We start from the raw sequence: 16,930 nt of genomic DNA on the forward strand, positions 1-16,930 counted from the left end.
TTATTGTCATAGGTTAGATATTTTCTTTTTTTTACCCTCCTTTTGAGGAAAGTATTTACATACCCTGTTAGAGATTTCTGACAAAGTTCCAACTGTTCTTGGAGATGTGGAAGTAATTGCCTTAACATATCATCTCCAACACAACATTCCACAACATTAGGTCGCTCATGAGCTCGAGACATAATTTTGACCCATGATTTATCAATGCTTGCAAATCGCTTGGCTTCCTAAATAAAGAAAATGTAATTAACATATTATAAAATATAAATGTTACACAAGTGATGATATAGTGGCTTACTAAATTAATAAAACTGTAGTTACATAGTGTTAAGTAATTTTATTATAGTGAGCAACCTTATTTTATATTGGTAAAAGCTAGAGACTCAAGAACTGCCAGTGTCATTAAAGGCTATATTTTAAACTCTGACCATGACAGAATATTAAACTGTTTGAAGCGTTATAGGATAGATATCAATTTTTATTTATTTGTTTATTTGTTTTTTTTTTGTTTTTTTTAGGAGCATTAGCAACTAAGGCCCTATTGCTCCAGGATATGTGGTGGTCATTCCCTGACCTTTCCGCATCCTCCGTATTTGGTGGTGACAGGCTCGAACCCCGGTCTAATCAAGAAGCGTGTGCTACGCACTGCTGCTCCTTCCCACCTGGCTACGGAGGCGCCTGATAGATATCAAGGTTCATATATAAACAAAATGGTGTGCATATGCATGCGTACACAATTTTGTTTGATTAGCTATGAACCCCCAATAATCTATAGAATTAACTATATTTGTGTGATATCAATGTTCTGACTTGCCTACAGAGAAAGCAACCTTAACCATAAACTCTCATTACACTCTATATATCAGCAGTATTTTTATTTAGAAACACTTTCATTTATTAATGGTTCCTTCTATTATGTCTGTATAAGTGTGTGTGTGTGTGTGTGTGTGTGTGTGCGTGCGTGCGTGCACGCACACACACACACAAGCTCATTGGCCAATTTCAAGTTTCATAGCCTGAAAAACACAGGATAATTCACAGGTGAAAGCCTGTGATTGGCTACTTATTGAAGAGGCCTTTAAAAATTCCTCCAGTCTCCAATGGAATTTCAAGTCATACCTCTCCAAGGAAATGACAGGGGACAAAACAACTATACTGTCAGAGTCCACTCAATGTCAGTTTCACGGGGCAGCCAACAATAATATGTGAAATGAAATATTCTCTGCTAATACCAGATGGTAATACCTCTACTACCTATAGAATTTAGGAAACCATAACCAATGAAGCCAAACTTTGGACAAAAAATTACCTTTATTCTTTATGTGACCTGTCTCTAATTTAGTTGTTTTTGTGTGATGTGAGCACATTTGTGCCTACTACATAAATCTTTCTTTAACTTTTAAACTCCTTTCTAGCATTTATGACAAAGCAATGAGTTTGTCTTGGCCTAGTGAGGACAGAAATTTTCTGAACATTATCTTTTTGGGTAGATACTAAGTTCATGTCCAATATATATATATATATATATATATATATATAACCAGACTAAATTGTTACCACTAATTGACTTTTCATAATGGCAAAGAGCATTAGATAATCTACATATTGTTACTGCAGAGTTGAATGCATACTGGGACAGTATATCAATGACAGGCATTAGGGATGGCTGAGTGGAAGAAGACAAAGAATGGTTATCAAAGAACACTGCACTTCCTGCACTATGGTTATTAGGGAGCCCCCTAGAGTTCAGTGCATGAGCCCACTTTTGTTTTCTATATTTGTTAATGATACTAGTGAAAGTATATGTCTAAGGCATAATAATGTATAATAATGTCTACGTTTGCAGATGATACGAATATTGGCAGGGTGGTTAATGACAGTTACCAGAGTATATATTACTGCAACAAGATCTAGAAAACTTATGCAGATGGGCTGAGAAATGGTAACTAAAGTTTAATGTTGACAGATGAAAGGTACTGCATACAGACAGAGAAAGTAATACTCTTGATCTAGTTATCAGCAGTGATCATTCATGTATTAGGAATTTACAGATAAAAGAACCACTAGGTGGCAGTGATCACAGTGTACTGACGTCGGATTTACTTAAAGATTTAATTACCATCAGGGGTAAAGGAAAGGGTTTTTGCTTCCGTAAAGGCGAGTACAGTGGTCTCTCACAGTTTTTAAATTCTGTACAGTGGTATCAACTGACGATGTTACCAACAGTAAATTCTAAGTGGGGAACATTCAAGGAATTAATCGTGGAAGCTACTAAAAGTTTCATACCTATTAAGAAATATTGTTCAAGGTTTAGGCCTAAATGGTTGTCAAATGAACTAATGAGACTCGTAACAGAGAAGAAAAATGCATGGGATGCATATAAATTATCAAGCGACTCAGAAGCCTATGGCAGATATAAGTTAATCTGTAATCAGGTCACAAAGGAGGTTCGGCAGGCGAAGGCAGATTACGAGAAATCCTTGGCAAAAGATGCTAAGAAAAACAGCAAGGATTTCTTTACTTATATATAAACTCTAAAAAGAAGGGGATGAATCTGATTGGTCAACTTGACATCGATGGTTCGACTGCTGATGATCCTGCTCAGATAGCAAACAAACTGAATGAGTATTTTGCATCTACATTCACAAGTGAGGAATTATTAAGGTTTGAAAATGGCAGAAGGTTATCAAATTGTAGCAGGGTGCTTAATGATCTTGTAATAACTGAGAGCAAAGTGGAAGAGAAATTGTTGAAGTTAAACGTAAGAAAAGCACCTGGGGTGGATGGGATATATCCAATTATATTAAAGGAGGCAGCAAAGCAACTAAGCAAACCCTTAGCCATAATTATGAGAACATCCTTGGACTCAGGGGAGGTTCCCACGGACTGGAGATGTGCAAATGTATCCCCAATTCACAAAGGGGGATCGAAGGGTGACATGAGTAATTACAGACCAGTTAGTTTAACTTCTGTTCCAGGTAAAATAATGGAGTCGCTGGTTAAAGATGCATTGAAGGATCATCTAGACAAGACTGCAGCAATAATTCAGACACAGCATGGGTTTGTTAAGGGAAAGTCTTGTCTGACAAATTTGATAGGATATTATGATGTGGTTACAAAGGAACTGGATGCAAAAAATAATTTTGATATCATATATTTGGATTTCAGGAAAGCTTTTGACACTGTTGCGCATGGAAGACTATTGTACAAATTGGAGCAGAATGGTATTAAGGGTAAGTTGCTAGAATGGATAAAAGGATGGTTAAGTGCAAGAAGACAGAGGGTGGTAATCAATGGGTGCTGCTCTTCTTGGACTAATGTTATTAGTGGAGTCCCACAGGGTTCGGTGTTAGGTCCACTGTTGTTTTGTATATTTACCAATGATATTGATGAAGGTATATCAGGCTTAATGTCGAAGTTTGCAGATGATACAAAGGTTGGCAGGGTTGTTAATGACAGTAATGGCAGTCTGCTACTGCAACAGGATCTAGATAATTTGGGCAGATGGGCTGAGAAGTGGCAACTGAAGTTTAACCTTGACAAATGCAAAGTACTACATATGGGTAGAAATAACCCCAGAGAAACGTACCAACTGTGTGGTACTACACTTAAGGTGGTAGAAAATGAAAAAGACCTGGGAGTAATTGTACAGTCAGATATGAAGTTCTCTGAGCAATGCAGACAGGCTGCCAGGGCAGGTCATGGGGTTTTGTCAATGATATATAGGAATTTTGCTAGCAGGGAAAAGGAGGTGATTATCCCTCTGTATAAGGCAATGGTCAGGCTACGCCTTGAGTACTGCGTACAGGTCTGGAGACCTCATTTTAGGAAGGATGTAGATTTACTTGAGTGGGTACAGAGAAGGGCAACAAGATTGGTGAGGGGAATGAAGGGATCCTCTTACCAAGAGAGGCTTAAGTTCTGCAAATTGCAGTGGCTGGAGTCTAGGCACCTGCGCGGTGATCTGATTGAGGTATATAAGGCCTTGAATGGATTGAGCACTCTGAATTCTGATGGGATCCTTCCACTTGTTCAAATTACGAACCTAAGGGAGCATAAATTCAAATTAAGAAAAGACAGATGTAGAATAGATGTGCGGAAATTTGCCTTTAGCCAGCGGGTGGTTAATTGCTGGAACAAACTTCCATCTGTCGTTGTGGAAGTTGATAGGTTGAATAAATTTAAGGAGGAACTGGACAGGCATTTGGAGGGAATGGTGTGATTTTTTTTTTTTTTTTTTTGGCTGATGCTGCATAAGCTCATACATTTGCTTTCTTGCATCACATGCCACTACTACTACTACTACTACTACTACTACTACAAGTAGCAGCAAACCCAGAATAACACACAAACTGTATGGTACTATACTTAAGTTAGTGGAGAACAAAAAAGACCTGAGATAATTGTGCAGTCACACATGAAGTTCTCTAAGCAATGCAGACAGGTGCCAGGCCAGCTCATGCAGTTTCATTAATGATCTTCAGGAATTTGCAGCAGGGATGAGGAGGTGATTATTCCATTATACAAGGCAATGATTAAGCTGCATCTTGAGTACTGCATATAGATCTGGAGTCCTGATTTTAGAAAGGATGTTGATCTGTTGGATCCACATCTTTCTGTGTGGATCCACATCTTTGTGTTGGATACATAAAGAGAGAGAGAGAGAGAGAGAGAAAGCAACAAGATTAGTGAGGGGGGAACAAAAGAAAAGATGATGTTACCAACAGCAAATTCAAAATGGGAAGAATTCAAAAAACTAATCTTGGAAGCTACCAGGCTTTACATACCAACTAAGAAATATTGTTCAAGGTTCAGGCCTAAATGGATATCAGATGAACTAATGAGACATATGGCAGAGAAGAAAAATGCATGGAATACATACAAATTAATGGGTGACATGGAAGCCTACGATAGATATAAGTTGGTCTGTAACCAAGTCACAAAGGAGATTAGGCAGGCAAAGGCAGATTATGAGAAATCCTTGGCAAAGGATGCAAAGAAAAACAGAAAAGAATTCTTTACCTATTTAAACTCAAGAAGGAAAGGGATAAATCAGATTGGTCCACTGGATATTGATGGTTCAACAGTTGAGAATCCTGCTCAGGTGGCTAACAAACTAAACGAGTATTTTGCATCTATATTCACACATGAGGAGTTATTCAGGAAGGGGAATGTCGTAGGTGAAGTAAACATTGGCAGTGAGCTAGATGATTTTGTAATAACTGAGAGGAAAGTGGAGGAGAAATTGTTGAGGATAAACATAAAAAAGGCACCTGGGGTGGATGGGATCTATCCAATTATATTAAAGGAGGCAGCAAAGGAAGTAAGCAAACCCCTAGCCATAATTATGAGAGCTTCTTTGGACTCAGGGGAGGTACCTATAGACTGGAGATGTGCAAATGTAACCCCAATTCACAAAGGAGGATCAAAGGCTGACACAAGTAATTATAGACCTGTTAGTTTAACTTCTGTTCCAGGAAAATTAATGGAGACACTGGTTAAAGAAGCACTGCAGGATCATCTAGATCAGGAATTCAGAATTCAGTTATGAATATAACTGAATTCATCAAGAATTCAGTTATAGCTCAGACACAGCATGGTTTTGTTAAGGTAAGGTTTTGCCTGACCAATTTGATTGGATACTATGATGTAGTCACAGAAGAACTGGATGCAGGGAATAACTTTGATATTATATATTTGGATCTTAGAAAGGCTTTTGATACTGTTGCACATGGAAGACTGCTGCACAAATTGGAGCAGTGTGGCATTGGAGGCAAATTGCTGCTATTTGTATAAAGGGATGGTTGAGTGGCAGAAGACAGAGAGTGGTAATCAATGGACACTGCTCATCATGGACTAATGTTATTAGTGGAGTTCCTCAGGGTTCAGTGTTGGGTCCGTTGTTGTTTTCTGTATTTATAAATGATATATCAAGCTTAATGTCCAAGTTTGCAGATGATACAAAGGTTGGCGGGGTTGTTAAGGACACTACTGATGCTATGCTGCTGCAACAGGATCTGGAAAGGTTGAGCAGATGGGCTGAGGGGTGGAAAATGAAGTTTAACATTGACAAATGTAAAGTACTACATATGGCAAACAGTAACCCCAGAGCAACATATCAACTCTGCGGTACTACACTGACAGTGGTCGAGAATGAAAAGGACCTGGGGGTAATTGTGCAGGGAGATATGAAGTTCTCTGAGCAGTGCAAACGAGCTGCAAGAGTAGCTCATGGTGTCTTGTCAATGATATACAGGAATTTTTCTAGCAGGGATAGGGAGGTGATTATTCCCTTGTATGAGGCAATGGTCAAGCTACACCTTGAGTACTGTATACAGGTCTGGAGGCTCATTTCAAGAAGGATGTAGAGCTGCTGGAATGAGTACAGAGAAGGGCAACAAGATTAGTGAATGGAACAAATGGTTGCTCTTACGAAGAAAGGCTTAAGTTTTGCAAATTACAGAGTCTGGAGACTAGGCACCAGTGAGGTGATCTGACAGAGGTGTATAAGGCCTTGAATGGTTTGAGCATGCTCAATGCCAATGGGATTCTTCCTCTTGCTCAGAATAATCACCTGAGAGGGCATAAATTCAAATTGAGGAAAGACAGATGTAGGATAGATGTGCGGAAATTTGCCTTTAACCAGAGGGTAGTTGATTGGTGGAACAGACTTCCATCACTTGTTGTTGAAGTTGATAGCCTAAACAAATTTAAGGATCAGCTGAACAGGTATTTCGAATGAATGGATGGATGAAATGGGAGTGGTGTTTTTTTTTTTTTTTTTTTTTGGCTGATGCTGAATAAGCTTGCTTTCTTGCATCATATGCTAATGCTAATGCTAAATGCTAATGCTAAGAATGTTCTTAGCCAGAAAAGGCTTCAGTTCTGCAAATTGATGAATCTGGACACTAGGCACCAGCAAGAAGCCTGACTGAAGTGTTAAATGCTTTGATGGATTGAGTAAGCTCAATGCCGATGGCATCCTTCCTCTTGCTCAGACAACATACACATGAGGGGGCATGAATTCAAATTGAAGAAGGTTGGTTATATAGATGCGCAGAAATTTTCCTTCAGTGAGCAGGTAATTGATTGTTGGAACAAATAACAACCTTCCATCTGTTGTTGTGGAAGTGGTTAGTTTAAATAAATTCAAGGAAGAATGTTTTTTTTTTTCTGACTGATGCTGTATAAGCTTTCTTTCTTGTATAATTTTCTCATTTTCCACTACTAATACTAATTACAAATCCTTTAATATTCTGAAATTACGCTATTGTAATTTCAGAATACAATAGTGTAATTTCACTATTCATGTCAGACACAACTATGCCAATTAATCTTAGTGATTCAGTTATAATGGAATTCCATGTAAACTGCCTGTTATTTGCAGTATGCCAATGTGTAAATATTAAGGAGAAACAATCTGAATATTTAAAATAAATAAATAAAGAGATAGATCATATGAAAGAATGTTTAAAAAACCATGCTAGATCACAATTAAAATTTAACATTTTGAAAAAAAAAAATATATATATATATATATATTTACTAACAAACCCTATTTATAGTAATATCTATTTATCAAAACATTTTTAAAAAGAAACCCAACACGGTTCATTTTAAAAAAAATTATGATGTGATACACAGGAAATCACTGTAAAGAAATATCAATAATATTTCTTTATATACAAACTAAAAAGTGCATTTCTAATAGAACATTTTTATATACTTACTTTTAATAGATTATGAATGTTCTTGTTCTCTCTCTCTCTCTCTCTCTGTGTGTGTGTGTGTGTGTGTGTGTGTGTGTGTGTGTGTGTGTGTGTGTGTGTGTGTGTGTGTGTGTGTGTGTGTGTGTGTGTCAACAACTACCATAATTAACACAAATGATTTTTAATGAGCAACATACAGTGATCACTGAATTATGACCAACTATCTAATACTGTGTTCGACCAACATTTCCACAGATAACAGTCACTATTCACCTAGGCATTGACTCCACTAGATGCCTGAAGATGTCTGTAGGGACCTGCAGCCATGCTGCCTACAAGCCTTTGCACAGTATCAGAATAGATGATGGCTGCATGTCCAGATGTCTCACTTCACATTCCGAAACATCCCACAAATATTCAATTGGATTAAGGTCAGAAGAATTTGGAAGCCCATCAAGATGATGATATCTTCATTGCATTCCTCAAACCACTGTGCACAGTGCATTATCATCTTGGAAGATCTCATTACTGTCCAGGAAAAAATGCATACCGCAATCATGTCCAACATGGCAGGGTGCACATGGTCTCCTAAGAGCTGGTAGTAGACCTCACCAGTGAAAGGTCTGTAGTCTCACCAGTGAAAATGCACCAGGGGGTTCTAGTTTTTTCCAGCCAAACATGCTCCACATTAAGTAACCACAGCCACCTGCTTGGACAGTGAGCACCGTGTGCAAAGGGTCCATGGACTTGTGGTGTTGCTAATGCCACACATGAAGGTGTCTGTTGGCATGTTGCACCAGGTATTTGGACTTATCCAACCAGAACACTCATTTTCAGTACTCCAATGTTCAGTCCAACAAGCATGTTGTTGACACCACAGCATTCACGACTGGTGATAATCAGTGGTGAGGAGAGGGTCTCTTGGGTTGTCTACTGTAGAACCCCATATGTCTGGATGTGTGTGCAGCATATCCAGACACATCCAGACATATGGATGTGTGTGTGTGAAGCATATTGTCATTTGAGACATTGTTCTTGCATTCCCAATATTGTATTGCGATGTAAACTATCATACAGTGACCTACCATTGAGCCCATACAACGCACTGCACCTTTTCCTCACCATGAACATTCACCTTGCGTAATCCATTAGAGTTCTATTGGTGTGAGGTGGTTTGACCCATTTAACACTATTCCTTGAACACCTTAATCACAGTGGGTCATGAGGAACCGACAAAACATGCCATTTCTGATGTGGAAGCACCCGAAGTATGAGCTCCCACAATCATGCCCTTTTGAAATTCTGTGATATCTTTACTGTGTCCCATAGCTGCTACTTTATCACTTTTATTTGCACGATCAGATGAAAATTAACACTGCTCTAGCATAAGAAGCTGTTTGGCTTTTTATATTACAAGCTATTCAGGACAGTCCATTATGGATGAGATGGTCATAATTCATTGATCATCGAGTGCATTTTATAAGCCATTGTAGTTTCAATTGCCCTTATTAACTTTTTAGATATTTTAATATCATTTTAAAATTGCTGATACCTTTGGCAGCTGCTTGGCAATATCACCACCCACAAATACTGCTTCCAGATAAACCCACAAGTTTTGAACAAAAAGCCACCGCTCCAAAATCTCATTTGTGTTTGACAAGTCCTGGATCCATTTCTGTATATGTTTACGGAAAGGTGTGTTATATCTGAAAGAAATAAACATTGAATTTTATTGAAATATTTAAATAAATATATTGTGGAAAGGAAAGGATATTATGTGGAATCAATAATTTTTACGTGATGGAATACACTGAGTCCATGTGATATTAAAATATTTAGTTTATTTTATTATTTTAAAATAGAAAGTACTAATCCCAAATTTCTATCTAGCCTACATGAATTTTATATGCTTATTTTTAAAGCTTTTTAACTTAATACTTTTAGTATTTTAACTTTCACAGTATTATTTATATTCAATCTATTTCACATTTTATATCCTTGTAAATATTTTTATGTGTAATAAACTCTCAGAAATATTTTTAGTTAGTGTTTACTAATCCATCATGTAAGTATAATAATTCGTGATCAAAAAATTCATTCATGGAACTTCTTGATCACACCTCATACATTTACAAAAGAAATTAGGCATTAATATCAGCTACTTATTAGTATTAAACTATCAATAAAAAATAACTTCATATTAGACCTATATGCAAGAAAAGAGAAGAATTATTTTCAAGGATGAGGTAACAATAATTTGGATAGTTTTAATGGGCTGAGACAACATAACTAACCCAAAGGTAAAAATTTCTGATTTTGATAGATCAGACAATATTACTTACCTGTTACTCAACAGCGATCCCAATGCCATTAAACTATCCTCTAGAAGGGATATAATTTCAGCAGTATTGTCACCCCGAAGGAGCAGTTCTCCACGCATCTTGAATGTAGTAAATGTTAAATGGTGGCTACCCCATTCAGATGTCACTTGGCGAAGTTTAGCTTCAATATCTTTTTCTTTCAATGCTGATATACAAATGTCCTAAAATGAATTGCACAGTTCAGATTTATGCATACAGCAATCCTTAAATTCCTTAGCCAATATTATTAAAATAATTGTTGATTCAAAGTCGTGTGCATCATTAATTTGTTTTAAGAAAAACATCATTACAGCAAATTTCACAGTTTTTTATAAATAAAAGAAAGTACTGATTTTGTGTAAATTAAGAAACAAACTAATTTTACTGTTCAAATTTATTCCCTAGGTATAAAAAGCTAAATGGACAATTTTAAATAAGAAATAACTGACTTAATTTTTTCAAATTAAGTCAACCTGTGGTAGTGATAGCCATTGTGGCTATCACTACCACAGGCAGTGATAGCCTCCTCCAAGTTGATAACATGCAAGCTTGGGGGAGACATGTTACCTGCTCAACTTTGTCCTAATAATGGATACCCAAAGTTGGGCTTGAAACATCAGAAAGATTGCAATATTATTTAGTATATTAGGCTTGTCTTTTGGTAGGAAATAGATTGTCTTTAGTCTAATTTCTACTTCAGGGACTCAATAAACCATTTAAAACTACATAACTAATGTAGCATCAAGAGTATAATTTTTAAAAATTTTTGAGATCTGATGGATTGTTGTTGACTGACATTTTTTTTTTTTTTTTTTTTTTTTTTTTTATAGTAGTTGTTGGCGCATCGGCTTCTATGGCCATAATGCACCTCCCATGGTTTTTGCAGTACTTTGATCCAAGCCCGAGGCGGAATTCAAACCCGCGACCTTTGGGTTGCTAGGTAAGCACTTTACCCACCCGGCTAGCTCGGTCGGCTGACTGACATGATCCTAGCTTCATTGCAAAAGGCATAAAAATATGAATTATCCTTGCTTCTATTTGAGACAAATATCTTGAACTCAGGAATAGATGCACGTAGTTTTATAAAGTAAGTAAGCACAACAGTCATAACATTTACCGATCTTGTTCAGTAATATAGCAAGCAAAACTAAATTTTTACTACCAATAACAAAATAAATAACTTTCATCTTTTCATCTGGAGAATGGATTTTGAATTCACTTACACATTTCAAATATCATTATGCAAATTATTTTTTAATGGAATAAATATGTTAATTTTTTATAAATATAATGGCTATTTTTGACAAATTTGAATAAAATTCTACTGAATATTCTTAAGTGAATATGATATGACAATATATATATATTTTTTTTTTTTTTTTTTTTTATGAAAACCCCAAACACGAAAGGTATCAAAACCTATAGTACTTAGTACCATGCGTGGGTTGAAGGAGAAGTATGGGGGGGGGGGGATACCGGAAACTTTGCTCTAGAGACTAAACATGGGTTTCACCACTTCAAGCCTCCAATAAGCAAAGTGGAGGTATTTCACCGGTTGATGAAAGTCATCTACCAACATATATATATATGATATTTATAATATATATGACAGTATATATCATAAAAATATATAATTGTATACATTTTTTTTTTTTTTAATGAAAACCATAAGCATGAAAGTATTGGAACCTATGATGTGGGTTTGGTCACATGAATATCTTAATAAGAGGTAAGTAATTACCAGTATATGACTAAAATAAATGATTCATCTTCATTATATATTGGTCACTCATTTTGTACTAACCTCAATATCTTCTTTAAAGGCTAGAAGAGGAGCATCAAGAATATTTTTAAGGTAAAAACTATCACTCTCTACATCAAATGTATGACCTGTAACTTCAGCTAGCCTTTGCCAGTGGCGAGGCTTCATGGCTTTGTTGGTCATTAGCTCCAAAAGAGGACAAAGTTCACTGAAATCATCAATTGTTTTCTTCAAAGTGTTGAAGGCTGGCCACTCTTTCAAACCTTTAGGCAGTTTCCGACATCTGCATTAAAAAAAAAATTAAAGCAACCAATAAGAATAACATAATTACATTTATTACAATATATACTACTTTGATGATGTTAGAAAAATTCAGTATACATTATTTTAATTAAAAAATAATGTATACTGAAATTTCCTGATACGTTCAAAGTAGTACTACACATTGCACGTAGTCATATAACTGAAACTATAATGCTGTATTAGTAATGTCAGATATGCATGGAATATATGTGGACCATAACAAGCTATATTCTGAGTTGTTTAATATCCTTTAGTTTTTAATCACATGTTTGCCAAGGTGAAATGTCTTGGTGACATATCATGGAAGTTAGTAGCATTAACTCCATAAAAATAGTAGGCAACACAAAAAGCATATTGTAAAACAGGAGAGTATCAATAATTTAGTAGAAGTTGGCAATTATTACTTCTGCAACAGAACCCACACCCATAGACACAATGAAATCCATGCCATACCAGACCCAGATGCTATCAAGGCAGTGTTGGGTGGGTCGGAAAACTGCTAGCTTGGGGGGAGACAAAGACCAATAGATTGACAGTAGCCACTGGCAGAGGTGAAAGAGATTCTTGCACTGCTTCTATTAGAATGAGCAGAAGCCTGAAAAACAAGATGCATGGTATTTCAGAGACTGATGGGAGCCATTGCGGTACAAGTAAACACATGGTTGTGTTAGGGTAGCTAAGAATAGAAACAGGTGCAGGTATACTTGCGTGTACACCAATGCTAGGAGTTTAGTAAATAAATTTGATGAATTTGAGGTATTGCTCAAAACATCGAAGACAGATATTGTTGGGATATCAGAGACGTGGTGTCACACAGATATAAGGGATGCAGAACTGCAATTTGGGGAGTACAACGTCTACAGAAAGGATAGACAGGATAGGAAGGGAGAAGGTGTTATGCTATTAGTTAAGAAACACATAAAAACCAAGGAAGTGAAGCCAGTCGACATCGCTGGACAGTGCAGTGTGGAGTCAGTTTGGTGTGACATAAACATTGGGAGATCAAAATTGAGAGTAGGAGTGTGCTATAGGCCTAATGACTCTGATGAGTATAATAAGGAACTGTACAGGGAAATAGAGTGGGCCAGTAAATCAGAGTGTCTTATAATGGGAGATTTTAATTTCCCAGATATTGACTGGAATTTGGGGGCTGGTTACTCACACACTAGCAGGACTTTTGTGGATTTATTGGATGATTGTTTTCTACATCAGCATGTTCGGGAGGCAACTAGAGGGAGTAATACTCTTGATTTAATTATCAGCAGTGATTCTTCATGCATTAAGAATCTGCAGATAAATGAACCACTAGGTGGCAGTGATCACAGTGTGCTGAAGTGGGATTTACTCAAAGAGGTAACTACCATTAGGGGTAAAGGGAAGGGTTATTGCTTCCGTAAAGGCGACTACGATGGACTGAGACAGTATTTAAATTCTATACAGTGGGACCAACTGATGATGTTACCAACAGCAAATTCAAAATGGGAAGCATTCAAAGAACTTATCTTGGAAGCTACTAGGCTTTACATACCAACTAAGATACGACTTAGGTCCTTGAGGTTGTCACAGACATTCTCTCAGATATGCCAGACAAGCTGTACTTGCTACCTGGGAGTCTAAAACGCTGATGGAACTGATATTCGGGTGACACTCAAGTCAAGTGGACCCAATTTCGGCGAAGTCCGGACGGTCTGTGACAACCAAATCCTCTGCTTGCACCTTCACGATGGTGGGACTGTTAGTAATCCTGGGTATAACCTCCATGCACAAGCACATGGTGGGTGACCACCCAGGTGTGAACCAACGTAAGCAGGGGTCGAGGTGTGGCGCCCACACCATATGGAGGAATGCCGCCCCTCTATGTTACCAGGCAGTACTAGGTGGTAGATGACTCTCATCAACCGGTGAAATACCACCACTTTGCTTATTGGAGGCTCGAAGTGGTGGAACCCATGTTTAGTCTCTAGAGCTAAGTTCCGGTAAACCCTTCCCTATCTCTTCCATCATGCAGTATGATTGATGACTTTTGAGGTTATGATGAACGTTGTGGCGAGATCCAATATTCCTTACATTTCGAGGGTACAGCTCTAAAACGGTTTTCGCAGGCCGGCCGCTAGTTAGTACGCCGGACCGAACCTATTGGTAACTCTCTAGGAGGCTTCCGGATCAGCTAGTGTATAATCTTGCTACCTCTACTCTGCCAGATAGTGACTGGAGGGAGTCCGAGTAGTGTGTATGCGGGGAGCATTGTCGAGGCCACGTTATGTCAAGGATCTGGGTATATTCTTCCCACATGTACGCCATATCCAAAAATTCCATTACTTCATACAGCATGTCCCACCCACCTTTTCTTACTATTGAATACACCATGAATTGTCAAACTAATAGAACAAGCTTATCTGCGAAAAGATCTAAACCTCCCAAGGATTTCCTAATTCATTTCACAAATATACGTGGTCTCAATTCTAATCTCAACGATGTCCATTTCCACTTGCAGTCTGCCAAACCCCATGTACTTTTTCTGACAGAATCTCAGTTATCGGTTGATTCAACTACTGTGCATCTCAGATGCCCAAATTATTCGCTGTATGATTCCTTTCGCCTCAAAGGTGGTACTTGTGCATATGTCCGTTCTGATATTCCCTGTCAGAGACTTGGCAATTTGGAATCTCCTCTCTTTGATCTTCTCTGGCTTAAAATCTCCCTACCTCATTGTGTCAAATTCATCTGTTGTGTCTACCGTTCTCCCAACTCCACTAATCACTTGGAGCTCTTTGACTTCCTCTCGTTGCAACTTGACTTTCTCCAGTCCAACTTTCCTAACAGTGAGGTAATTTTCCTTGGTGATTTTAATGTTCACAACTCCAGCTGGCTTCCGTTTTCTAGTCACACCGACCCAGCAGGTCGAGATGCTGAGGCTTTTGCAATTACTAATGACCTAGCACAGATTGTTCATTTACCTACAAGAATACCGGACAATCCTAATCATACAGCCAATACGCTTGATCTTTTTCTCACAAACAACCCTTCTAAGTACACGGTCGAAGTGAGAGGTCCTTTAGGCACTTCAGATCACAACTTGGTGATTGTCTCTTCTCCAATGGAACCTTTATCTCATGGCTATTCCCAACCTCGTGTTGTTTGGCATTACAAGAATGCAAAATGGGATGACCTGCGAGACTTCTTTTCTTCTTTTCCTTGGTCGGATTACTGCTTCAAAACTCCTGATGTCAACGTTTGCTCAGATCGTGTCAGTGAAATTATTCTTGCAGGAATGGAATCCTTTATCCCACACTCCACTTTAAAATCTCATCCTTTATCTAAACCTTGGTTTTCCAATAAATGTGCTAAGGCTGTTCAAGAGAAGAATGTTGCATATCGTAATTGGCTTGTTTCTAATTCTTCAGTTTCATTTTCTGCCTACACCAAAGCTCGCAACAATTGTAAAGCAGTTATTAATCAGTCCAAACTAGAGTTTGAACAGGCTAAGAGTAGAAAACTTGCTTCTTGCCCTAATGGTAGCCGAGCATTCTGGTCTCTTGCCAAAGCTATTGGCCGCAACTTTTGCCCATCTCTGCTTCCACCTCTGACCAAACCAGATGGTTCTGTTGTCACTTCAGCCAAGGATAAAGCTGACCTGCTAGCATCCCATTTTTCTTCCAGCTCATGTATTAATGAACTTGGTAAAACACCTCCCACCATTCCCAACACGGTCCATTCAATGCCTCCTGTGGTCTTCCGTCAAAAGGATATCAGAAGGATTTTGATGAATCTTGATGCTAAGAAAGCTCCAGGTCCTGATGGTATTTCTCCACTTGTTCTCAAAATCTGTGCTCCTGAACTTACTCCTATTCTTTGCCGCCTTTTTTCATTTTCTTATTCCAAAGGTGTTTTTCCTTCTGCTTGGAAATTTGCTCATATCCAGCCAGTTCCTAAAAAGGGTGACAAATCCCTCCCATCCAATTATCGTCCCATTGCAATTACTTCTACTCTTTCTAAAGTAATGGAGAAATCAATTAACCGCCAACTCTTAAACTACCTAGAAACCTTCCGTCTGATCAACGATCGCCAGTATGGATTCCGTCGGTGTCGATCCACTGGTGATATTCTGGCTTATGTTACCCATTTATGGACTACTTCAATGGAAAGGTTCGGTGAAACACAAGCAGTTGCTCTTGACATCTCAAAGGCTTTCGATCGTGTTTGGCATAAAGGTCTTCTAAACAAGCTTCCATCTTATGATTTGCCAACTGTTTTTAGTAATTGGTTATCCAGTTTTCTCTCTGATCGCTCACTGAGGGTGATGGTAGATGGCTCTCTGTCTTCTAACTTCTCCACTAATGCCGGTGTCCCCCAAGGTTCAGTTCTTTCCCCCACTCTTTTCCTCTTGTATATCAATGACCTTCTTCCATTGACTGGAAATCCTATCCATAGTTTTGCCGATGATAGCACATTGCATTCAACTTTCCATTTTGAGAAACCTTGCCCTGCTCAATCAGCTTCAACTTCTCGAAAATCTGCTACCAATTCCTTAAATGCCGATCTTCAGGTAATTCTCCAGTGGGGCAAAGACAACTTAGTTGATTTCAACCCTTCTAAAACTCAGTCTTGTCTTATATCTCGCAAAAAGGATTCTTCTGCTCCTATGCTTATCTTTAGTGACACTCCAATTTCTAGGCAAAAGGATATATCTCTTTTGGGGATTACCCTGACTTCTAATCTCTCTTGGCACAAGCACATTACAAATATTGCTTCCTCTGCATCTAAAAAACTTGGTTTTCTCTTTCGCTCTCGGCGTT

General features: G+C 38.0%; 1 protein-coding gene across 1 annotated transcript in view; it reads right to left on the minus strand.

The window, feature by feature from the left end:
* Dhc1 (dynein axonemal heavy chain 1) overlaps positions 1–16,930 on the minus strand; it is a 620,756-nt gene that overhangs the window by 452,747 nt on the left and 151,079 nt on the right. Inside the window, exons 22-25 of the mRNA XM_090390121.1 lie at positions 11,874–12,114; positions 10,052–10,251; positions 9,262–9,415; positions 64–227 (exon numbers count right to left, since the gene is read on the minus strand). Of these exons, the coding sequence (XP_090246247.1) occupies positions 64–227; positions 9,262–9,415; positions 10,052–10,251; positions 11,874–12,114 (759 nt within the window). The remainder of the gene's footprint in view (positions 1–63; positions 228–9,261; positions 9,416–10,051; positions 10,252–11,873; positions 12,115–16,930) is intronic.

The sequence above is a fragment of the Mastigoproctus giganteus genome, chromosome 2, assembly GCF_048544385.1.
Source record: "Mastigoproctus giganteus isolate SK-2022 chromosome 2, ASM4854438v1, whole genome shotgun sequence".
Taxonomy (NCBI): domain Eukaryota; kingdom Metazoa; phylum Arthropoda; class Arachnida; order Uropygi; family Thelyphonidae; genus Mastigoproctus; species Mastigoproctus giganteus.